Raw genomic sequence first — 24,503 nt, forward strand, 5'->3', positions numbered from 1 at the left:
CTGGTCTGATCTGAACTGAAGACGTGAAGTACCTTTTTGTGTAGCACATGACTGTGGCTACTGCCAGTGCCAGTACAGGGCATGGGCCATGGGGGTAACAAGTATTAGTTACATGGGGCACGTGTTGTTTGTTGTGTGATTGTCAGCTCGTGCTACAAAGGCACTGACTGTAGACAATGGTAGATGTGGCGAGATTGTGTGTCTTTTTGTCCGTTGTTTCAATGGCTCAGTCTTATTTCTTTGGAAAGTCAGAGTCCTTTCCCTCTCTAGTTCTTCTGTCTTGTAGTTTGTACAATGTAGTGTGTTTGCACGTACATCCAGTAGCTAACCTTTCGCTGACTGCTCTGGCTTTGTTGTACCGCTAGTGTATGCTACCACTGGAGATTTCCTGCAGCTCTGCCTGTCTGCCTCTTGTTGTCTATTTTACTCGTTTTGACCCGAACAATAGCCGCTATAGCTAGCTGGCAAGTAAGTATAGGGCACGAGCTCTCTATTCTTGAAAATGGCCGAGGAAAGCCCGGCATATGTGAATAGACGGCGAAAGGATGATCCAGGTACGTATTGTTGCAATGCAGGAGCTCAGCAATAAACATTACAGTCGGACGCGCCATGTGTTCCTTGACCACTACTGTCACTGTCTACATTGTAAAATCCAGTGCACGTAATGTCCTGACACATGGCATGCTAGGGTAGTGACCTGGACTTCGATATGACAATGTGACAGTTGAAGATGGCAGTGATATCCTATTGGCAATTGCCAAGAATGTTGCTCATACACTTTTCCCAGAGGGATTCGCTGGGTTGCCGGCACTTCCTGGGCAACTATGACCAAGCCAAGTCTGGTAGAACACGCGGCGTAATGCGTATTTTCGCCAAAACATGTCAACTGGGCTACATAATGAACTCTCAATTCTGGCTTCTCACTGCCCACAGGACATATTGTAACATTGTTTCTCAAGCAAGACTTGTTGGAAGACCTCCGACGCCTGCGAACAGATGCAGATGATTTGACATGGAATATGCTGGCAGAGGAAATCGCAGCTGCCCTGATGATATCACCGATTGACGTTGTGATATGGGATCTTCTAGAGGGCAACGATTCACTGGAAATTAGCATCCCGGCAAGAGCAGAGCACCAGCTCTACAAGTTTCTACTACCGCAGCCATGCGAAAGCCTTCGGAAAATCGGCATAATCGGTGCAGAATTTGGCGAACAGAACAATGCAGTAGAGGGTGAGTCCATGTAGAATGTAACCTTAATTATTGACTGACCTGAAAGATGATCAGGTGATGGTAAGGGTGGTACAATCATTGACAAGAATAGGGATAGCCCTGAGTTGAAACATCCTAAGACAAACTTGCTTGTACTTTGTTTCATTTCATTGTTCTTGATAAAACGCTACTGGATGCCTACCACATCACCGGCTTTGTTTTGGTTTTTTTGTTTGTGTTTGCATCACACGCTACATGTAAGTTTCTCTACTTACCAAAGCCTGTGCATGGGGACTAGTTGACCGGTATGCTAAGGGGGGCCAGTAGGAAAGTGAGCGGAAGGGAAGTAAGCAGCACAAACCCTACTGTTTCCTCACATGATCAGAGAGAAAGAAATTTAAAAACTGAGTTTTGGGGGTGTTGCCTACAACATTGCACATAAAATTGCATAATTGGCTTTGGGAGAAATGAACCTTTATTATTAACGCACGGTTTGTAGTTGTGTACTGGTGTTGGTATTATTCCCAGTCACTTCTTTTTTGTCTTTCTTGGTGTTACCCGTACTCGCATTCAGCTCTTGACAACTTGAGAGAAGAGTTCGGGAGGTCCGACTCTGAGCTAGTCTGTATCTATCTCTCAGACAGGTCCATGGCTCACTTTCTTCCGCACAGAAAGGCACGACTGGCGCTCATTGGTGGAGCTATGTATAACGAGCGCCAAGCACCAGTAAGTGATGAGGAATATTGACAGACTATAATTAAAGTGCCTATAAACATCAACATCCGCATACAACTAGAGATGATCAGGGGCGTGGAAAACAACAGGCTGCCCCATTGTGGGAAAATAAACGAGGGCATATATTAGCGAATTGGCCTGAAAGATCAATCTTTTACACAAAACAAAAAAGTTTCGTTTGTGGGCGGGTCGAGGAGAGTTTCGTTATGAAAAATATTGATAGCTGAAACATCAATCCATTCTAGCTGTCAAGTAAATATATTTTTCGTTCGGGGGGGGGGGGGGGGGGGAGGGTCATAGCTAAACCTTTTCGTTTCGTGAAAATTATCGATAATGCCGGATGGCCCCTGGTTACAAGACCAAGAGAGCGATTTGGGAGACAACTGAATCTTCTGTTTCTTCAACCTGATGGAACGATATCAAAAACGTAACGAAACAAAGAAAAAGCCCTGAAGAAAAGTACGGCAGCACCAAAACACAACAGAACCAAACCTACTCCGTGCGGTGCCCAAACGCGGCACATACACGTGCCAAAAGCAGCATCTGGCGGGAAAACAAGCACTCCCACGTGCCAAACAGCGGGATCTGGCGGGAACATGAATCATTGGATATGCATAATACTAAGCAGTTGGTCATCCACAGCACTACTATCTACATGCATACTGGATCTTGTGAACAATTTCTCCCCTGCCTTGATTAAACGTAGATTAATCAACTAAAAACAGAAAGGTAAAAAAACCAGAACCTAGTAATATGGAATATTTGCTCTAGACTATATCAAGAATCAGCCGCATATTGCTGGGCACACTACACTTGTAGAGAACAGTGACCAGAGTAATGTTATGTTGGAATCCAGAATAAACCGATATGTCATGGTCCATTACTTTCAGGTTACAAGAACAGTCATACATAGTTCTCGTACAGTTTTCTCGCTGCATGCACATGTATCAGAAGTCCACCATCTGACTTTTCAGCACCTGCGATCACTCAGCGACAAGCTTGCACAACTGCGTAACCGGCCGCACAAGGGACGTGCCGCGAACTTTGACTTTGCAGACTCGCACGCGCCCGTCGGCTCCTGGATACACCTCCTCCACTCGGCCAAGTCTCCACTGACCTCGGGGCGCTCCGGTGTCGACCACGAGGACGATGTCGTTAGCTGCCAAGTCTGGTTGTGGTTGCCGCCATTTCATCCGCGGATGTAGCAGAGGCAACATCTCGGTCATCCAGCGCTTCCAAACTTGCAGGACTAACGTTTGGACAACTCTCCACCGCTGGCGCAGATTGTGTGGGACATCATCCGTGCCCTTGGGTGCAAACGGCTCGCCCTGGTGCCCATACAGAAAATGGTTGGGCGTTAGCGGGAGAAGATCCCTGGCGTCGGCAGACTGGTACGTGAGTGGCCTAGAGTTGAGCAAGGCCTCCGCTCCAATCATGGCGGTCGCTAGCTCTTCATCATTGACTTCTGCACCTGCCAGCACTGCATAGATGGCTCGTTTAGCCGATTTCACTAACGCCTCGTGAACACCTCCAAAGTGTGGAGCGGCCGGCGGATTGAACGTCCATTTGATCCCTTTGTCAGTTGCGCGACGCTCCACTCCGTCCATTATTGCATCAAGCAGCTTCTTCATCTCATTGGCCGCTCCGACGAAGTTAGTGTTGTTGTCGGAAATGACTTGCAGGGGAATACCCCGGCGGCTCGTCATCCGCAGAAAGGCGTTCATAAAGCTGTCAACGTCCAAACCACTAGCCAGCTCAAGGTGTACGGCACGTGATTGTAGGCATGTGAACAAGCAGAGGTACCTCTTTTGTCGAGGTCTTCCGCGTCCTTGCTTGGTCATGAACGGTCCAGCGTAGTCAACGGCGACTCGAGAGAACGCCCGCAGTGGCAGGGACACGCGCACGTCTGGTAATGGCGCCATTAGCTGAACTCCCGGCTTCACACGGCGACGGTGGCATAGGGCACACTTCTTCTCCCACGCCTTAATCTCCTCACGACCCGCAAGTAGCCAGTATTTCTTCGACAGGAGAGCTAGCGTGTGACTGACACCAGCGGTGTGGTGATTCTGCTCGTGCGCTTCCTGTACAATGAGCTGCGTGACCCAATGGCCTCGTGGTAGAATCACAGGGCACCTCGATTCCTCATCCAGTATCTGTGCATTCTTGAGGCGGCCGTCAACACACAGAAGTCCATCGTCGTTCAACATTGGCCGCAGCTTTGTCAGCTTGCTGGAGGTGGGTATGGCCTTGTCTTTCTTCAGCAGGCGGTACTCTTCCAAGGTCTCTTCCTGCGCAGCTGCGATAATGCTAGCCATGCTGCTGTCCAGCTCATCGACTGACAGTTGACCAGTGCATCGAAGCTCTGCTGGTGTGCGACAATTCTGCACGAACCGCGTCACCCACGCGCGAAGTCCCACGAGGCGGTTGAGACTCGAGAACCTCTCCGGAGCTAGCTTCCACGGAATCTCATTCTCTGAGGCTCCCAAGACCGATGTTACGAGTGCCACTGACGATTTCTGGCTTGCTTGTGTTCTTCTGTTCCAAGCTTGCTGTCGACATCGGCTCCTTGATGCCCTGCCCTGGCCATTCAAACTCAGCAGCTCGGAGAAAGGCTGGGCCTGACCACCAACAAGTGTCCTCGATGAGATTACGCGCTGCCGAGCCGCGGGAAAGCACATCTGCAGGATTCTCTTTAGTCGGCACGTGACGCCACTGGTCAGGTGCAGTGTGCTCCAGAATCTCTCCGACTCGTGTTGCGACAAATGGCTTGAAGGTACGTGCGCGGTTCCGTACCCAGTGGAGGACATTTAGACTGTCGGTCCAGATGACAGCATCACGAACAGGCAAGCCAAGTACGTCCGACGCCCAGGCAGCTAGTTGCGTCCCAATTACGGCAGCAGACAGCTCCAATCGTGGAATTGACACGGCTGTAATGGGAGCTACGCGAGACCTGCTGGCGATGAGCGTGGTTGATACATGGCCATCTTGGTATTCACAGCGAAGATAGCTCACTGCGCCGTAGGCGCTTTCCGATGCGTCGGCGAACACATGGATCTGTCTGCTGACGGGTTTTCCTGCGTTGACGTCTTGCAAACAGCGTGGAATTTCGAGCTGAGCCAGCTCGTCTAGCTCCGCGTACCATCTCAAGGCCCTTCGGTGGAGCTCCTCGGGGAGAGGGTCATCCCAGTCAACCCCCTGCAGCAGGATTCGCGCGTTGGCGATGAAGGGTGACACAAAACCCAGCGGATCGAACACACTGGCCATCGCGCTCAGGAATGTACGCTTGGTGACCTTCTTTGCATCTGGTGCAGTTGGCTTGAACGTGAAGAGGTCCGATGTCGCAGACCACAGCAGTCCGAGTGTCTTGACGCTTGGCAGTTGCGGACAGTCGAGATCAATTTGGCTCGCTCGATCCTCCTTCGGAACCCTGGCCATGACGGCTTTGGAGTTAGACAGCCATTTGCGAGCGTGCATTCCAGCTCCTGCCCAGCACTCCATCAACTGTTCGTACATCATGATGCCCTCGTCGTCGTCCGCCGCAGAGTCCATGGAGTCGTCCATGTATGTTGATGATAACATGGTCTCGGCTGCTAGTGGGAACTGAGACGCATGGGCTTTTGCGTGCTCCTGCGATACGAATTGTGCCAGGAAGGGTGATGCATTGGCACCAAAAACCAGTCGCTGGAACTCATAAACCCGTGGCGGCACCGCGCCGTCCAAGTCTCGCCACAGGAATCTGTGATACGGCCTATCTTCTGGCGACAGTCCGACTCTCAGGTACATTTCTGCGATGTCGCAGATGATGGCGACTGGGTTTTGGCGAAAGCGCGTCAGCACACTCGGCAGTTGACGCTGTAGCTTTGGGCCTGGCAGCATCATGTCGTTAAGTGATACGCCGTCGTACTTCGCAGAGCCATCAAATACGATGCGCGTCTTCGCTGTCTCCTTGTCAGGTCGCAGTACCGCAAAGTGCGGCAGAAACCATTGCCGACCAGGACTCAGTTCCTCCTCCAGGACCTCTCGCACATAGCCTTTTGTGACATAGTCATGGATGATCTTGCCATAGGCTGCCGCTGCGTCTTGACTGAGCCGCCTCTCGGTGCTACGTAGTCGTTTCACAGCCGCAGGAAAGTTGTCCGGTAGATTGGGACGCTCCCCACGCCACGGTATACCAACTTCGTAGTGTCCATCGACCAGCTGTAGCGACTGCTGGCTTGCTCGAACTGCCTCCCTTTCCTCAGAAGACAAGACGGGTTGCTGTGGCTGCATTTTGTTGAACTCCTCAATGACCCACAGTTGCGCAAGGCTGTCGTGGACATCCTGTGGCGCCGTTTCCGTTAACAGTGTGACGGGATCTGACTCCGCTGTGTGGTGAACGGGGCCAACGCATGTCCAACCCAATGGTGTGAGTCGGGCAACTGGTTCGCCTGGGTTGCCTTGGACCTCCTGCAATGACGTGTGTAACTCTGCGCAGTCCAGGCCAATCAAAATGTCGATCTTCCGGCGGGTTTGCAGTTTCGGAAACGGGACCGCCATGAGGTGTGGCCATTGCTGTCGATTCTGTTGCCAATTGACGGCACTGCTGCTTCCGACTACTGAGTCAGCAGTGTACGCTTGTAGTGTGGTAGCTGATGTACCGTCGACGCTCTTGAGCTCCACCATGACTGGTGTCGTTCGGAAGATCTCTGTGCGTCCGCTCAGGACTTTGACCGTCAATGTCTCCTCTTCGCCAGTAAGCCCAAGTTCATTGGCCACATGGGAGCTGACGTACGAGTTAGTGCTCGCATCGTCGAGAAGCGCATTCACCCGGAGCTCAGTCTCGCCATTTCTCACGACAACTGGCACGGTCCGCATAGCTACGGCTTTCCCTGCTCGCGATGTAGACAGAGTTGTTCCAGTGGCGCCGGCGTCACTTGTTGCTGGCTTCTGAGCAAAGTGCGGCTGAACGTTGAATGGCCTTGTAGGTGACGTCTGGGCCTGAGATGCTGGCGTCTGTGTACCATGCAACAGACGATGGTGTGCCTTGGTGCACCCGCTGATACCACACGGCTGCCCCCATGAGCAGGCGCTGCTGCTGTGCCCTGTCTCCAGGCAACGGAAGCACAAGTTCTTCTCCTTTGCGATTTTCCACCGTTTGTTGGGGTTCGCCGACTTGAATGTCAGGCACCGCCATGTCTTATGTGCACCGTGGCAGACCGTACAGGTAGATGTCGGCTGGCTGGTAGTCACCAGTGTCCTCGGCTTGTCTTGTCGATGGTCCCTGATAACGCGGGATTGGTCGGTTTTGCTGCTGGCGCTCGTACCAAACCCAGTAATTGTCTCTGACGCAGTCACCAAGAATTCCGCTTCCAGTAGGCAGAACTCTAGCAATCCCTCTACAGATTCGGCTGATGTGTGATCGTACCGCCAGCGATGATATCGTGCAACAATTCGCTCATCGAGCTTTCGGAGCAGCATGTAGTAGAACGTGCCCGCCCCCAGCTCCGCACTCCTCCCGGCATCCTTGAGGTTCACCACGGCTACTGACAACAAGTCAGCGAACTGTTCCAGCTCTTTTGCCTTGCCATAACGCACTTGCCTCATACTGTCAATCTCCTCGAGGTGGATTGCCACCCGACGCCGCTCGCCACCATACTTGCGCTGAAGCAACGCCTTTGCTGCTTCATAGGCCGCCGCCGAATAGCCAAAGCTGTCAATCGCTTTTAGCGGCTCACCTTTGAGATACTGCCGGAGTCTCAGCATCTTGGACTCGACCGTGACAGGTGCGACGTCAACGCACGATGAGAATGCCGCCCACCACGAATGAAAGTGCCGTTTCTCGCCCTCGAATGCAGGGATGGCAATCCTCTGCATGTGGGCCCATGGAGCAGGCTGATGCGTGGTGCGGGAGGCTGCTGATAGCGAGGCTGCAGCTGGGTTATTCATGCTGTGGTGTCCGGCTGACGGCTGGTTGGAAGTGACTCCAGGGTGGACGGCTGACATCCTTGGTGGAGCTGTTGCAGCGGCCATACGGCCTGGCGTAAAACTGCTGGCGGTAGGCCTCAGATCGTGAATAGATGATCCGGGTGGTGTTGTACCCCGCGACTGGGTGCTGGACATGGTCATCGGGGTTGCTGCTGATTGCTTCGTTGACTGGCTGAAATGCACTGCCTTCTTGTCACCATTCCCCCCAACTTGAGATGTGGTGGCCGTAGAACTGGGTTTTCCAGCAGTTCCGGTTGTGCCGCTGGATAACGGAGCAGATACTGCAGATGAAGCAAGCAGGGGCAGAGTTGTAACAGCCCTGCTGGCACTCCTTGAGCCAAGACCGGTGCTACTGCTGACTGTAGTGGCTACTGGAGGGGTGGCTGCAGTACCTGCATCATGCTCACCACTAGCACTACCAGTACCCGTGCCTGTACTTGCACTTGGGTGATTGCCAGGTGTGGCTGACAGTAGGCTGTCACTTGGCACTAATGGAAGAAGTGGACCTGAAGAGCCTCCTGAGCTGAGCCACTCATAGCTGGGCTGGTCAAGTGGATACTGACTTCCACTGTAACTGTGCACTGGATTTGAGTCAAATAGTCCACTGCTGGATCCACGCCCTGGCCGGTCCTGCACGTCATCACTAGTACCACCAGCAGTAGTGCCAAAACTCCAGTCCTGCCCTTGGTGGAGCACTTGGCCCAGCAGAGCTTGGGAAGTACTGGTTATCGCTCCTTCCATGGTTGCGGAGAACTGCACTTCTAACTTCTCCAATTCCGTGATGAGCTTTGTTCGCTCCTTCCATGCACTGGGCTCATCTGACCAGTTCGACATAACCGCTTCCAGAACATCACCCGTGGCATCCACTGCTCGCGTGTGGAGTCTGGATAATTGATCCATGTCCTCTGTGGATATCGTCTGTCCTGCTGCAACTCTCACGAGCAGTCCGCGACGGAAGTTGGTGAATTCCGTTTTAGCTTCGATCTTCACTATTCTCATGTCGTGCTCCGTCTTTTGGTAGCTTGGAGTTTCTTCGTCGGAGGACCTGTCATCCTCATGCTCAATGCCTGTATCTGGCCGTCGATCCCGGCCCGAGCTGGCGGCCTGGTCGTCCTTTGACAACTCCCCCGGCGCAGCTCCTCCCGAAACCGAATACTCTTCAGCCATCGCAGGCGTGCCGTCGGACTGCTCCGACAAAACTGACTTCTCCATCTAATCGCTCAAAACTATCTCTTAAAACCATCCGAACTGCTACCAATTTGGTTACAAGACCAAGAGAGCGATTTGGGAGACAACGGAATCTTCTGTTTCTTCAACCTGATGGAACGATATCAAAAACGTAACGAAACAAAGAAAAAGCCCTGAAGAAAAGTACGGCAGCACCAAAACACAACAGAACCAAACCTACTCCGTGCGGTGCCCAAACGCGGCACATACACGTGCCAAAAGCAGCATCTGGCGGGAAAACAAGCACTCACACGTGCCAAACAGCGGGATCTGGCGGGAACATGAATCATTGGATATGCATAATACTAAGCAGTTGGTCATCCACAGCACTACTATCTACATGCATACTGGATCTTGTGAACAGCCCCTAACAGAATATTCATAAGGTTTGAGGGAGTTGACACGGGAAAAGTCTGATGAGTCATCCCAGCAACGACAGACGTTGTCTCGAGCTTCCTGTGAACAAACTGAAGAACACTTGTAGATGACAGCATTGAACAATTTGGTTGTGGCCTCTTACCTCTTAGAGTCCACACGCACAGTTGAGAGTGGCGGATCCGCAGGAGCGGCAGGAGTGAAACTGCTATGGAAACTACGGAAAACAAAACTACTGCTCCTGGGAAAACCCCAGAACCTACATGACACATTGTACACTTCTGCAGATCCGGTCTAGCAGAAAACCTGAGTGACCAGGGTGATGTTAAATTTCGACTTGCTACGTCAAAATGTAGAAGCTTTCTCTGAGTTTCTGTGACCGTACAGAACTAGTTCTGCATGAAAGAACAAACTTCTCTGCCGCAAATCTCGCAGCCGAAGCGGAACCCCTGGGAATGTGTGACTGTACCCTTGTGCCCCTGCCGAATACCATTGCAATTTGACCTAGGATGTGCCATCTTGCTATTTCTGGTGCTGTGACTGCTGTCCCATGATGTGGCACTTTACAAGCGGTAGCTTCTGACATATTTATTCCTTTCTACTTTATTTTGCTCCAGGCTTCAGCTACTGATAAATACCGTTTACTTCGTTGTGTTCCATACAAACATGGGATTCGTCTAATCTTACTGGTCGAGCAGGAGGCACACCGGCGTCTTTGCACTGCCCTTGCAGACAACTACCGCAGTGTTGCAAGTACCGGCGTAATACGAGCAGTTGTGAGAGGAGTGAAGGCCGTCGCACTGGGGATGAATGATGTTAAGAAAGGTATACACAAGCCAGGCTGCATGCAAGGTCGGCCTATTGTCTTGCACTGTACCTTCTGTGTAGTGCAGCCCTAGTAAGCCACAGACATTTCCAGTCCCAGAACATAGTATTGAAGTCAGTAAGAACACTGGCGGTGCTTTATAGGAAGACTTCAGAAAAGGAAATTGCTCCATATTTCATAACAAGCTATACAGATAAGCCTGTCTGGAATTACGAGAGAGCTTGGAAGCTCAGGGCCCTACGCTATGCTTTTTTGCCTAGCTCATCATGCATGTTATTAGAACTGATGGAAATGTTTTTTTCCATTGATTGGCTACATCATTGTAGTGCAAAAACGTTTCAATCAGTTTGAATATGAGTTAGGCAAAAGTAACTGATCGGCTACATCATTGTATTGCAAAATATTTCCATCTGTTCGAACAACATGCATGATGAGCTAGGCAAAAAAGCATAGCGTAGGGCCCTGAGCGAAATAAATAAACTTTCTCTTTGCATTCGAGGGTAATACAACACCGTCTACCACCTTGATGACCTTGGCAAAAAAAGCATAGGGATGTGAACAAAATTCATTCTCCTATTTCTTTCAAGACATAACCTAGGATTCGAACCCGCACTATCGCCCTGCATGCATTCCCCCGATACACTTCGCATACATACTCATTCTTCCAAGTTGCTTCCCGTTATGATCTTGCATTTGAAAGCCCTATTTGAATATTGTGGCCAGCTGTCTTTGATGGTACGGTACGGGAGAGCACCAGGCATGCCGATGGCACAAACACGGAATTAAAGCTGTGTGGACCCTGGCTAGCGCCAGACGTTACACGTTACTGAAGTAACGTCTTTTGCATAGCTACGGGAATAAAATAAATTTAACCTCAGAATATGCACCATGCCCCTGGCAACTGCATACTCACAGTGGAAACTGATTCAAACTTCACAAAAACAAGGGTTTTCAGTAACGTCTTTTGCATAGCTACGGGAATAATTCTAGAGCTCATGGTATTTACGTGCGTTTGCTTCGTACTTGATGCCACGTACCCGTACTCACTTCGCGAAATTCGTGTGCATTTGCTACAGAAAATGATGTGAAGAAATCTCGTGACCCAGATAAGCCATTACCGACACCGGGTAAGTCCTTTTTCTACCATAGATTCTCCTATGCCTTGAGATGAAACGGGGTGACAAGTTGTGCGCAGTTTGCGTGCACTAGAGTCGCAATTGGTGGCAAATGAACTACTAGTACCGGCTACTACGCACCATGGTAGCTGCTTATGTATTTTGGTAGATGCTTAGCGTCGAGTGAAATTCGGACTGACATATACTTTCAGAGCGACTAACTAATTTTGATGATGTGTTTGTGTGCCAGGAAGAGCGCTCAGGATGTCCAAGCCAAGTGGTCTTCAACGCGACCAGTGTATCTTGATGTAGATTTCACTTACCACCCCTGTAAATGGGATTCCACTTTGGGCTTGGGAATTGTGCCGTTATGATTATTCATTTGGTGAATAACCTTTGTTGGACAAAGTCGTTAATCGCGTTCTTGACTGTGCTGAATTATTGATATGTGTATCACTTTTGACCACTGTTTCGCATGGGTTTGATATCACTGTGCTTTTCTTACTTAGACAAACCAGACCAGGAGCACGAGACCTGGCTTTCATGGGTCCATCTGAAGCGGAAGCGAGGCATTCATCGTGGGCCATCCATCTATTTGGTCCGTGGAAAAGACAAGGGAAAGGCAGCTTGGCACTATGTGCATGTCAACGACTCCTTGCTGAGTGAATTCCTGGAGAAGACACGTGGTGGGTCTCTTGACGTAGCGGACTATGGAGAGGTGCTTGCATCCGGGTGGGGGGAAGACCCTCCTCAGGACCTTGCCGATAGCATTGACAGAGACTATGCGTAAACTAGGAAATTGGGCTTCGCATGGTGTTGTGGCATGTCATCTCCTCCATCAGAATTATTCGTCCCGCATGTTTCTTTTCTCTCCACGCACACAATTTAGAGTATTCTTCGAGAGCGAGAGAGAGGGTGGGTGTGCTAGTTTTATGGCTTCGTATCAGTAATTGTAAAAACAATGTCAAGACATCTCTTCTGCTATTGACCGTACCTGGCAGAGAATATAGAAGTCTTGCATACTATTTTATCGGTATTTGCCTACTTCACGCAAAGAATTGTTTCGTTATATTTATATTTGTTATTGAGAGTATTCGGCTCTATGGCGTCATGTAGCTACTTAGTAGCCTAGCTGACAGTGGTAATGTTAAAATAATTGCATATGCTGTCCCCCTTGAATTCGGCGGATTGCAGATTTCCGCAGAATCCAGTAGTGTCCGCAAAATTTAGAAAATCCCGTGAAACCGCTGCTAGTCCTGAAATCTATACAGTCGCCGCATTCATACACAGCTTTCCATACAGCGCTTTTGCATAGCACTACAAAATCCATCAACATTTCTCCTGGCATAAATACCGGCATGGCCAATAGCATCCTCATGTTGCCTGAAGATTGCGTAAGCATGAAACTCAGAGTAGCGACAAACTAGCTTCACCCTTGTTGTTCTGTGTATAAGTGGAAATGTATATTTATTCCCGTAGCTATGCAAAAGACGATACTTCAGTAACATCTGGTGCTAGCCAGGGTCCACACAGCTTTATTTCCGTGTTTGTTTGTTTGTGCCATCGGCATGCCTGGCGCTATCCCGTACCTGTCCCGTACCGTACCATCAAAGACATCAATACGGTGTTGTACGGTATAAAGATGCCGTAAAGCATGTCGGACAACAGTACGATGAAAATTGTGGGAGATACCAGCGATCGCTTGGGAACGATGAACATTACGACAGTCTTATTGTGAGCGAGAGTCAGCCCAAGTTTCTGAAGATCAGTAGCGAGTGCTATCCCGAGCATTATGTTACCATTACAAAAGGCTTTAAGCATACACAGGATACGTATTATAGGACACCCAAGTAATAATTAGTTGCTGAAGATCAGTAGTCATTGCTGATAACGTGCAGAAAAACTAAATCCGCAGCCTCTTTTGCCGTCGGACAGGATGCGTATTATAGGAGACTGTACAGTTATGTAATGTGCTCCACAGCCAACCATACATTCGGCCGTCAGCAACAGTTAAGCCCAAGCACACTATCAAGGCAAGGACATTATAGTATTATTATAATTATTGTATCGTATTGTATGGAATATAATTTTACCTCGTTGGCTCAGCAGGTCAATGTACATGTATTACTACAAAAAGGCCAGAAAATCCGATTATGAGGGGCAGTTCTGATAACATGCATGATGAGCTAGGCAAAAAAGCATAGCGTAGGCCCTGAGCTTCCAAGCTCTCTCGTTAAAAAAAGAAGTGAGGACGTCTCCAGTGGCACCACAGCCATAGCATGATAGCATTCAGATGGAACCGCCAGTAAAGCTGTCATACACCAATGCCCTAAAGCACACACATGCTCCTACTTTTGGGCAGGTTTGGAGCTGTGTTGTCCACTATGCACGCATGCACACACAAACACAGACAGGCACACGAACGGATGTGTGTGTACATAAACAAACTCTCTAGTACAATTCCTCTTCAGTTCATTTGCAGCTCATGCCGTCAGAACTTTACCGTTAGCTTTGCTCATGAGTCTCACACAATCTAGTATTGAAGAAATAATATGAATATTTCGGGCTTGCGGAAAGGTTTTACTAGTAGTGAAATAAACATAAAAGAACCATGAATCCTCAAATCAATGGCAACGATAAGCAAAATCTTTTTGAAGTAATTTGGAAATATGGCTGTCACCTCGCATGCTAAGGTGACAAAACATGAACAGCATGATTAACGTCTTGCATGAAGAAGAATGGTCGCACGACAGAGAGAATGCCGTACAGTGAGTCGCGAACACCATTTCGCTCCAGGGTGCAGGTGAGAACATGTCGGTCGCAGTCCATTTCAAGGATGAAGACATCTCCACTCATCCACCTTCCCAAGCTGGTGTGGACAAGGCTGCCATCGCTTTTCGTGCACTTGCCGTCTGATCGCCAAGTGTGAGCCTGGTATAGCTTACATCCTGCTCCGTCTGCTGACATTGCTATGACCCCCACAGCAATGACTAGCGCTGATGACATTGGCAGCTGGACCTCGACTCGCCATGTATGGCGGCCCTCTCGCAACACTGCATTGCCTGTCACTGCACAGTCACCAAGGCGGGCACACTCAGCAGTGCGACGATCATCAGACATCTCCATACACCGCTGTCCGTCAATGCTGAGCAGTCGCAGTGGCACACACACAGCATATGGGCTGTTTTTGATAGTCAAGCTGTTGAGGCGCACATCAACCACATACTCACCAAACGCTGTGGGTAGGAACGTCACAATAAACTTGCCTCGCTGGCACGACTCAACCTTGATGTCTACAGGCTTGGAGAGTGGAGAATGAGCAGACACCGTCAAACACTTTTCATCAATACCGGGCTCGTACGGCTCCCCGTCTTGACCAAGTAACTGCACTGTCAAATGTATGTGCTGGTCACCATCAGCTTGCGGACACATCTCTCTGGTGATGTAGCTGAGTTGTGGACATGCTGGCTGATTGGTAACTGTACCAATGCCACGCTGCAGCTGCAGCTGCAGGTCTGCATTCGGAGAATACTGCAGGAAATCAAACTTGTCAAGGTCCAGCATGGCAGTCTTCTCTTCTTCAGACTGCAATTTCTGCATTCTATTGTCAATGGCCACGTACATGTCCAGCATCTCTGCATTATTCTCCAAAGCAAGGGTTTCTTCCGTTAGCTGTGTGCAATGAAAGATCTTCTGCACCACGTTATTCAGCTCCTGTCGCGTCTGCACAAGCGGAGCCTCTTTCTGCGCACGAAGGTCTGACACAGCAGTGAGTGCTTGTCTCTCCATGGCTCGTAGTGCCTGTACCTGCTCATTGACCCACTCTGTGATCTTTATTGAGATCTCCTGTGAACGATCTTCTAGTTTATCCAGTGCGTTATCAATGTCCTTTACCGCCAGCTGGAAATTCGGTAGCAGCCTATCTTTGACAGAACTATGCCGGTCGCTGAGTGCTGTCTTGAATATGGGTCCCACATCATGCATCTCCACCAGATCGTGATCGACATGACTCAGATTGCGGCAGTTCACACAGTATGTGCGTTTGCAGTCACGGCAGAAGCCGAGAATGGGCCGGTGAGGATGAACACCGCACATCACTGCTGCACCGCAAAACTCACCGCGGACTTCTCCGGGCGACAGCTTCTCTTTCTGATCAATGATAGAGTGTGACTTGGTGGTACGACTGCGCATGTGCGCACGCATGTGCACAGAGCACAGAAACACACGGCACTCAATGCACACGCCTGCAGCTGGGCTCTCTTCTTCCTGAATGCATTCCTCGCACAGCGGTGCAACATCAGAGGGTCCTGCAACATCGCCAATGCTGATCTGTGCAAACTGCTCTCGCTGTTGAGCACTGGCCACCCAGTTCATGGGTATAACAGAGAAGCCTGCAGGTGGCAGCTTTGTTTCTTGCCGACATATTGGACAGACAATCATCCATCGTACAGGCTGCAAAAGTGGACGTAGACAATCTTCACAAACGGTATGCAGGCAATCCAGCAATCTAGGTATGCGAAGAGCTTTATTGCACTCAGGACATGCTGTTCCAGCATGCCGCCAGCCAGTTCCCGGTGGCACTCTCACAGCCATTGTACCCAAGCCACCAGAATCTGCAGAAGCTGCATCAATAGCACAAGAACTTGGAGTACTCGTAGTGTTGCTTTCCGCAGAAGCTGCTTCAGCAGCAGAAGCGCCACCACCACCAGCAACAGCAGCCGCTACATCAGTGCCACTGGCTTCCATTTCTAACTTTTGTCTCGGCACGTCCAATGGAGAAGACCGTGTGATATAGCGTGCTTACCAGTCGCTCAGTCGCAAATAGCTAGCATCTGCGCAGTGCAGCTCGTTTACATCGTAGCTTATCAGTCCTACGTGCGTACAGAAACGTTAACAGCTTGCAGCAGCAGTGAGGACAACTTACTTCTACAGGATATGATGATCGCGCAGTGCTTTCCACCTGCAGCTGCATTTCGTAGAAGACACGGCTCGAGTATCCTCACTATCCTCCCAATGAATATCATTCTGGAAACGTTGATGCAAATAATGGAGAACGGAAACCAGGGGATTGTTACATAAAAAACTTCCTGAGAAATTTTAGAAGTAGTCACTGAGATATAAACGGATATTACTAGTCATCAGGTCATGCACAGATCTAGATCTAGATCTAGACTAGAGCGCAAGCGAGCTTTCTCACTGTGCGATGATAACAAAATGATACTATTTTTACGAGGAGGAGATCTTATGACCATGGTGCTGACGGCCCCAAACTAATACTAGTAATAGTAATACTTGGCCAAAGACATAATCATTACTCAACTCGCTGTAGACACCGAGTTTGCTGGACTACTGGCATCTCCGGACTCCCATCCGAGCCTCGCCACGCAGTAAACTGAAGCGAGCCATATTAATTTTTGCATTTCTTTTCGCTTTTCTTTTGTTTGAAAATGACAGCTCTTTTGGGGTTTAGGGGATTCCCCTGCAGTTGCAAATAATTTTAAATTGGTACAGCACTCTGCCAGTGCGCAGATTGCTGTTCAATTAACTAACTTCTCTATCTATGGATATGTGACTCTGCAAGTAACTTTCTGGGGTATGGCGGCCACTAGTGCACTTCTTTGCTTCCACCTCGTCACAACCAGGGAGTCGTAAAATACGGTATTTAATTTTACGACTCCCTGGTCACAACTACTGGTGCGTTCGGATGACGTCATTCATTGCACTACACCATTTTATTTATACGTTTTTCCAAGAGTACACAAACCCTTTTTGGTTTATGTACTCGTACTGTGTACTCTTGGTTTTTCTGAAACCGCTCACCCAGCACGGTTTTTGGGTAATTTCAGTTCTTTTTCCGCACCACTCTCCACCACCTACCCGCCCCAATGGCACATTGGACTGAGGCGGTCACGTTGCCTGCTACACGTACCCGCAATTGGGCAGTGCGTCACCATGGCACGGCCCACATGAACAGCAAGTAAAGTCGCCCGTAGCCACGCACACGAACGCACATGGGCACAAACTCACACGCAGACACGCATACAGACCCGCAAAGAAGCATGCGGAACGGGGAACTTGACATGCGGACCCGGTGAGCCCCCCCCCCCCCCCCCCGACCAACACGAACGCGCGCACACACACATACAAACACACGTACAGAGACAAACACGCACACACCAACGAATGGACGCACACACACGCGCGCGCGCGCACACACACACACACACACACACACACACTCAGACACACGCACACATCTTGTGGAAAAAAGGAGTGCATGACCACGCACGCGCGGACAATGATTACGGGGCACCCGTACGCCGAAGGAGGCAGGTCCACGCGCCCACATGCCACTCCATTCTGACCAGCACAGGGCACGCACTTCACCACAATCAACTGAACACATTGCTATTTATGCCATTATCTTTTATTATCCACAAGCTTGTGAATTGGACTTTCCCCGCCTGAATACTACGCCGAGCTGGACGCACAGGCACAAAACACAACAGGCATGTTTCAGGATCAAAAAGCTCCTTTACAAACATTCCGCCATTGTCAACCATTAATTCTAGTCCATGGCCCGCACACTTCTGGAAGGTCACAAGCAGCGGGTGCGGGTATTGGTGAAGTTGTCGTGTACCACGCTCTTCAGCGACCCCAGCGTGCACACACAAATGTGAATTTCTTCACGCAGAAGCCATGACTAGGGACAGTGATTCTCCCACTTGCGCCTCACCTCTCCACGGCCACGGGCACGTCCACGGCAACGTCCTTGTCCGCGACCTAGTGGCTGCCGCCCCGTGAAAACGTTGCATACATTAAAGGGGAAGTTAAGGCAAAAATTAGTGGTGAAACGAATATTCGAACATTCGTTCGGTTTGTCACATTCGAATATTCTTTTTAAGTCACATTCGAGTATTCGTTACGTCACTTCGAATGCAGTGCATGTATATACAAGCACGCCGAACACAATACAGTGCAGTGCGTACAGCCTGCCTGTGAGTTTGTACTCCATGTTTGCACATGTATGTGCATACTGGACTGCCAATGTTGCACATAACATGTATGAACTTCGAAGTAGCCTTATGTGGCAGTGCATTTTATGTGGCATTACCGTTTGTCATACCTAATAATAATAACAATATCCATCAAATGACTGAGAGGAGGGCATGTGATGGCATCTCTGTTACCAAAAGAAATTAAAGAATATTCGTACGTTCGTTCGATAAGCCAAAGAATATTCGGTTACTAGGTTTTGACATTCGTTTCACCACTAGCAAAAATTAAAACTTCACCAGTTGTAGTCTTCGGGGTGCTGAGTCGAATGGTCTTGGTCCGAGAAAGCTGAGACGCTCCCTTCCTACTTGAATCCCAATCGAACTCGCGCACTTCCACCGAAACTGGGTGACTGCGCCCTACTAGATGGGGATTTGGATGCAAAATGTCACTAAAAGCGCCATGTCGTTCTTATAAAAGCACGGATGACCGCGATTGGCCCATATGTTGTACTCTTTTGGACGCTGAGTCGACTGGTTTTGGTCCGAAAAGGCTGCGATGCAGCGTCCTCCTTTATTCCCAATCGAACATGGTTGAACAAGCGGCCACGTGCTCCTGGGTGCCCAAATCACCTGGTCACCACGCCAGCAGGCAACAACTTTCACACCAAGGTTCAACTCGAGTTCAACTCAAGTGACAGGACTGCACCCAAAAAAAGGTCATACAGGCTAGTAAGTTGTACCCTGCAGGCACGGTGACCAGGTGACTGGTGTACGCAGGAGCACGTGACCGCTTGTTCAACCATGTTCGATTGGGAATAAATGAGGAACGCTGCATCGCAGCCTTTTCGGACCAAAACCAATCGACTCAGCGTCCAAAAGACTACAACATATGGGCCAATCGCGGTCATCCATGCTTTTATAAGAACGAAATGGCGCTTTTCGTGACATTTTGCATACAAATCCCCATCTAGTAGGGCACAGTCACCCAGTTTCGGTGGAAGTGCGCGAGTTCGATTGGGAAAAAAGAAGGAAGGGAGCGTCTCGGCTTCCTCGGACCACGACCATTCGACTCAGCACCCCGAAGACTACAACTGGTGAAGTTTTGATTTTTGCCTTAACTTCCCCTTTATTAAAGGCTGATTCATATTTCATTTCGCGTACGGGAAAGTCATCGCGCGATGACTTTCGTGTACGCGAAATAGTTGAGCTCAGATCAACTTTTTCGCGACGCGACGCGTTTCCCGTATGCGAAATGAAGTATGAATCGGCCTATAAAACGTGTCCCGTCGCGAAAAAGTTGATCTGGGCTCAACTATTTCGCGTACGGGAAAGTCATTGCGCGACCGTCGCGCGATGGCTTTCCCGTACGTGACATGAAGTATGAATCGGCCTTTATGCTGCAGGTGAACACAGCATACCACATATGGTGTGAGTGGCAGTGCACATCCGCAACTGCAACTGCCACCACAGGTTGCACACAGCACATCACTCACATCTGGCCGTGGTACGCGTGCGTGGGCAAAAACATGCGCCCTCCCGTCTGCGCTTCCCCTGACGGCCATACTGCTGCTGGTGGTGCTGGGGCTGGTGGTCCTGCTGATGTGCTGGAGCTGCTGCAATGCACCTACGTGCTGCTGCAGCAGCAGGTTACATAGTTAGCTTGCTGGGCTGCTTCTGCTGCTGGGCTGCTGGTGCTGCTGCTGGTGCTGTTGCTGCCGCTGCTGCTGCTGCTGCTGCTGCCGCTGCTGGGGCTGCTGCTGCTGCCACCGCTGTTCCGACTCCTGCCACAACTGCTTTGCCTGCTGCTGCTGCCGCTGTTGTGCCTCCTGCTGCTGCCGCTGCTGAGGCTGCTGGGGGCGGCAAAGAGTGGCGGAGGTGAGACTGCACCTTCTGACCCCTCCGGCGAAGAGGTCAGTGACGGACACTTGCCAGTCTTGGTAGTCTACCAGGGTAGGTCAACCAGTGTGGCACTTCGCCTGGATTTTTCACTTTGGGCTAATACTACATGACATTGTAGTAGTCACTAGTACTGAGTCTGTTATGTAGTCTAGTCCCCTTTGCCCACCGCCGGCACCTGTGCACCGGGCACACTTCGCCCCTTTTCTATCTAGTGCACCACCCCCGCCGCACTCAGTAAAAGTCTTTGCAGCTGCGCAACCAGGACCTTTGAACCCCCAGAGCAGAGGTCACATAGATCTACCATCACCACCACCATCCCACCGGTCACCGGTCCGTGCACCACCACCAGGGAGTCGTAGTTTGAGTACGACTCCCTGACCACCACCAACAAAACGAAAACAAGGTCAGCGGGTTCAACTATAACTAACTAGTTACTTTACAGTAGGCCATAACTATAATAGGCCGTAGGGTGCATTAGTCACTCGGGTAGCGCAAGGCGCGCCGATTGTTCAGCTCTTCTTTTCTCCTCTCTCAATCAGTTTTTCTCCGCATGTAGCCAGGCAGGGAGCTAACTACAATGGTAACTAACTGTTACTTGCAAAGCGACCATTTCTTTCTTTCCGCCTACAACGTTCAATGCGTTTGTCCTTGAACTTTGTTGAAGAATGCCGCGGTTCATTGGACAAGATTTCATTGAGGATGTAAGTGACCCTAGCCCTTCTCAGGTTCTGTGTGTATCAAACGAGAAAGAAACAAAAAACCTAGTGAAGTCCGTCCACTTGTACAGTAGTAGCCTACGGACGGATAGTGCGTATTACTATTAGTGGGAAGAACGTTTATTCAAGGTCTGTAGCTGTGTGAATATGTTTCAAAAAGTCTTGCATTTTGCCTTTCGGGAAGTTTTGCTTTTTTTAGTTTTGATTTGCTAGCTCCTCCTTTTGTTTTTTTAAATCTTTGGGTTTGAAGTTCAATTCCCAGTACATGTACTAATGTGCGTAGCTACGTAGCTACAATACGAAAGGCCATGCACGTGGTGCTTTCACATACCGGTAGTTTCAAATGAGCTACGAAAGCAGCACCTTCAATACAAGAGTTTGTTCGAAGTTTGAGCATAGCTTGGTTGAAATATGCCTTCGACATGTTTTTGAGCGAATGTTGTGAGAAGAAAATTCTCCACTACTGTATTTGAGGTATCGACACCCACGCCATAACAAACAAGGAATAAGACTGTCCTTACGGGAAAAATGAGTATCATCATGCTGTACACTCCAGTGTTCACGCCGGTCCATGTGAAATGGAAAACAGCTAAGTAACATTAGTTGTCTCCGTCACCATGGTCACAGGCGCTGAAAGCTGAAGACCGAGATGCACATCATAGTGATCACACACATCAAGCGGACGTGTGTGTGTGTGTGTGCCTGGTGAAAAACCTAAAGGTCCGGCCATACATGCAAGAGGCCCCACTCACGTAAGGGTCTCTCCGTGTGTATTTGCTAATTAATTATTTAGCATTGAGGCTATGTTTACATGAGGCGTTTCAACCCGGGTTGAGTTTGATCCAGGTCGAGTTTCAACCCGCCATGAACACAGATTGACTGCAGCATTTACATGACGCATTGCGCTTGGCCCAGGTTGAAATTTTGCCCCGGGTTGATTCCAACCCTCCCCTTGGGGCAGGGTTGAATAATCGAGAAATTGTACTACCGTATTTCTGTGCGTATCTCGTGCCAGGTTTGAAAAGCACTGCGCAGGCAAGTTTCGCCCAAAAGCATTCACGTGGCCATACAGGACTCCAGAAGTGGCCTTTTGGCGGCATATCAGTAATTGACCCGGTTCAACTGTCTTCAAGTTTGTAAACACCTGCCTATTTACCACCGTACAGCCTTTCAACCCGGGTTGAAAATTCTTATGTAAACACGGCCTTTATAGTGAAGCCTTTCTTTTCTGTTTGTACACATGTTGCTCAACGATATGCATGGGAATGAATGCTGCCACATACAGTAGTGTTATGTGTCGACCGGAGTACAGAGATGCATGAGCCCACGTTTATACCGGGTGCATCCTAGCAAAATTCAAATAACTCATTTGACTTGTCAGCCTGAGTACACACCTACTTTGTACATACATACATACATACATACATACATACATACATACATACATACATACATACATACATACATACATACATACATACATACATACATACATACATACATACATACATACATACTCAGTAAGACTATGCCTGCAGCTGCAGAAAAAGTTCTCAACATCCAATTTCTTGGGGGGGAGCAATGACACATGTCAACAAACAATGGATCACTCGTAATATTTTGCTACTCTGAGTTTCATGCACCGTGTGCAATCATCAGGCAAACAATATTCAATGCAGACTGGTCAAAGCATAATGGGAATTTAAGGTGGATGCAGGCGGAAACAAGTGTAAGGCTTAGCGGGACCCCTGATATGTAATCAATGGGCTAACTTGCCGGCTGAGAAGTGTGTGAAGCTGAGTGCTAGATGACTATAGCATAGTGGGGCAGTGCAATTTGCCAAGGCGCTAGCTGTTGGATGCCTGTAGTACAGCAGAGCCAATTTGCCAAGGTGCTAGCTGTTGGATGCCTGTACTACAGCAGAGCCAATTAAGTCCGACGAGTTACAGTTAGGTGCCAAGGCGCTAGCTGTTGGATGCCTGTACTACAGCAGAGCCAATTTGCCAAGGCGCAAGCTGGTGGATGCCTGTACTACAGCAGAGCTAATTACATACAATTACATACATACATACATACATACATACATACAAGTACGATCACGTTCACGTCGAGTGGATCGATCTTTCCAATGATGCTTTACAAATGCTGGATATATCAGTGCCTTACTGAATTCACCGCAGCCCATGCAAATGGTGTTATGTCGTCTGGGGACACATAAGTGTGCTCAAGAAAATATAACGGATGATGACCATGCGAATTCAATTGGCCACTGCACAGTGAAATTGTATTATATTGGCTCTCTTCTTGACTACCGTAGTGTATTGTATTATAGCGTGTCTCATAATGGAAGCCTGTTTTGAATACTGTAAAAGCCATTATTCTAACGAGGCGCATATATAACGATTTCCCAAAATTGACAAGTTTACGTGTACCAAAGGTAACGATTCTCACTCATTCTCATCGCTCAATAGGACAGTATATGTATCGATTTCTGGATAACGATTTCTATTTTAACGACAGATTTCTCCTCGTTAACTCAGAATTAGCACTTCGTTATATACGGTACAAGCCTGATTATCAAAATTCACTGTCGCCACAGAAGCCTGGTTTTAGTGTTGACACACATACTTGAAATACCTGCTTTGAATATAAAAGCCTGATGTGAATAGAAGCCTAGCCCTGCCATCGGCTTCTACAGGAATAAGCCCGGCGTTAAAATACGCGGCATTACTATCATTTAGGATGCTGTATTTTGTGATGCAGGCATCCGCATACAGACGAGTACTAATTCAGCGGATGGGCGTCGATGAACCAGTGCACCTTGATGAAATTGAAGGCTATCCTCACCAGGGTTTGGCAGCTGAAGTAAACACATTGTCTTTGCCATGGTGCTTGCGTAAGTTCATTTGCCTGCAATGTATTCATGGACCATTCATTTAACCCTTTGCTGGCATGTCCATTTTGTATGAAAGCCTTACATTTAGCAGAGAGCTAACTACTCAGGACATGGGCACATTTTGTGTGTTCAGGTTTTGTTTTTCTGAAAGTCGGGTACTATGCCCTAGCCCGGGAGTTGTATAGACCACGGAGAGGACACAGCACTGATTTCCGTGGTCAGGGTGCTCCTCAAGCCCACACCCTTGAACCTTTGTTTGCCCCGCTGAGTACTTCGCAGGGCAAAAGGAATTCACGATTTGACAGATCAGAAGAAACCCGTTTGGGAGTCGACTGTTCATGATTATTTTCTCTTTGAACTTTTGGGTGCCGGGCCATCATCACGTGCCATGCCTAGCGTGCTAGCCCGTACATGTCCCGTACTGTACCGTCAAAGAAAGCTGGCCAACAGCGTTCATCCCCATAGTCAAATAGGGCTTTCAATGGCAGGATCATAACGTGAAACAACTAGTAGAATATGTATGTATGCGATGCGTATCGA

General features: G+C 49.1%; 3 protein-coding genes across 5 annotated transcripts in view; 2 read left to right on the forward strand and 1 right to left on the reverse strand.

Annotated features, from left to right (window-relative positions):
- The first annotated feature begins 174 nt into the window (after positions 1–174).
- Positions 175–12,986, forward strand: LOC135805729 (uncharacterized). Its single transcript, XM_065319815.1, has 6 exons — positions 175–554; positions 934–1,233; positions 1,787–1,938; positions 10,131–10,338; positions 11,416–11,466; positions 11,964–12,986. The coding sequence occupies exons 1-6, from the start codon at positions 503–505 to the stop codon at positions 12,242–12,244; spliced, it is 1,044 nt and encodes a 347-aa protein (XP_065175887.1). The 5' UTR covers positions 175–502; the 3' UTR covers positions 12,245–12,986.
- Positions 12,987–13,492: 506 nt separating this feature from the next.
- LOC135805728 (E3 ubiquitin-protein ligase TRIM45-like) lies at positions 13,493–20,506 on the reverse strand. 2 transcript variants are annotated; one of them, XM_065319813.1, is made up of 2 exons: positions 19,946–20,451; positions 13,493–16,479 (listed from the first exon to the last, which is right to left on the reverse strand). In XM_065319813.1, exon 2 carries the CDS (start codon positions 16,198–16,200, stop codon positions 14,143–14,145), a length of 2,058 nt encoding a protein of 685 aa, XP_065175885.1. In that variant the 5' UTR covers positions 16,201–16,479; positions 19,946–20,451; the 3' UTR covers positions 13,493–14,142. The 2 variants fall into 2 exon arrangements, 1 of the variants encoding a protein (XP_065175885.1); XR_010551170.1 differs by lacking the exon at positions 13,493–16,479 and adding an exon at positions 17,880–17,935 and having other exon boundaries at positions 19,946–20,506.
- Positions 20,507–20,815: 309 nt separating this feature from the next.
- LOC135805732 (uncharacterized) overlaps positions 20,816–24,503 on the forward strand; it is a 54,397-nt gene continuing 50,709 nt past the window's right edge. The window contains exons 1-3 of one of the 2 annotated variants that reach the window (XM_065319819.1): positions 20,816–20,931; positions 21,016–21,052; positions 23,831–23,963. In XM_065319819.1, coding sequence (XP_065175891.1) covers positions 21,017–21,052; positions 23,831–23,963 — 169 coding nt within the window. In that variant the 5' untranslated portion in view covers positions 20,816–20,931; position 21,016. Of the gene's footprint in view, positions 21,053–23,830; positions 23,964–24,503 lie in introns of both variants that reach the window. The other variant, XM_065319818.1, reaches the window with a different exon arrangement.

Source organism: Sycon ciliatum, chromosome 1 (genome assembly GCF_964019385.1).
Source record: "Sycon ciliatum chromosome 1, ocSycCili1.1, whole genome shotgun sequence".
Classification (NCBI taxonomy): Eukaryota; Metazoa; Porifera; class Calcarea; order Leucosolenida; family Sycettidae; genus Sycon; species Sycon ciliatum.

Coding starts and splice junctions, on each gene's coding strand:
- LOC135805729 (XM_065319815.1), top strand. CDS start 503: ATGGCCGAGGAAAGCCCGGCATATGTGAATAGACGGCGAAAGGATGAT. Junction 555..933: donor ACGGCGAAAGGATGATCCAG/GTACGTATTGTT, acceptor CACTGCCCACAG/GACATATTGTAACATTGTTT. Junction 1,234..1,786: donor ACAGAACAATGCAGTAGAGG/GTGAGTCCATGT, acceptor ACTCGCATTCAG/CTCTTGACAACTTGAGAGAA.
- LOC135805728 (XM_065319813.1), bottom strand. CDS start 16,200: ATGGAAGCCAGTGGCACTGATGTAGCGGCTGCTGTTGCTGGTGGTGGT.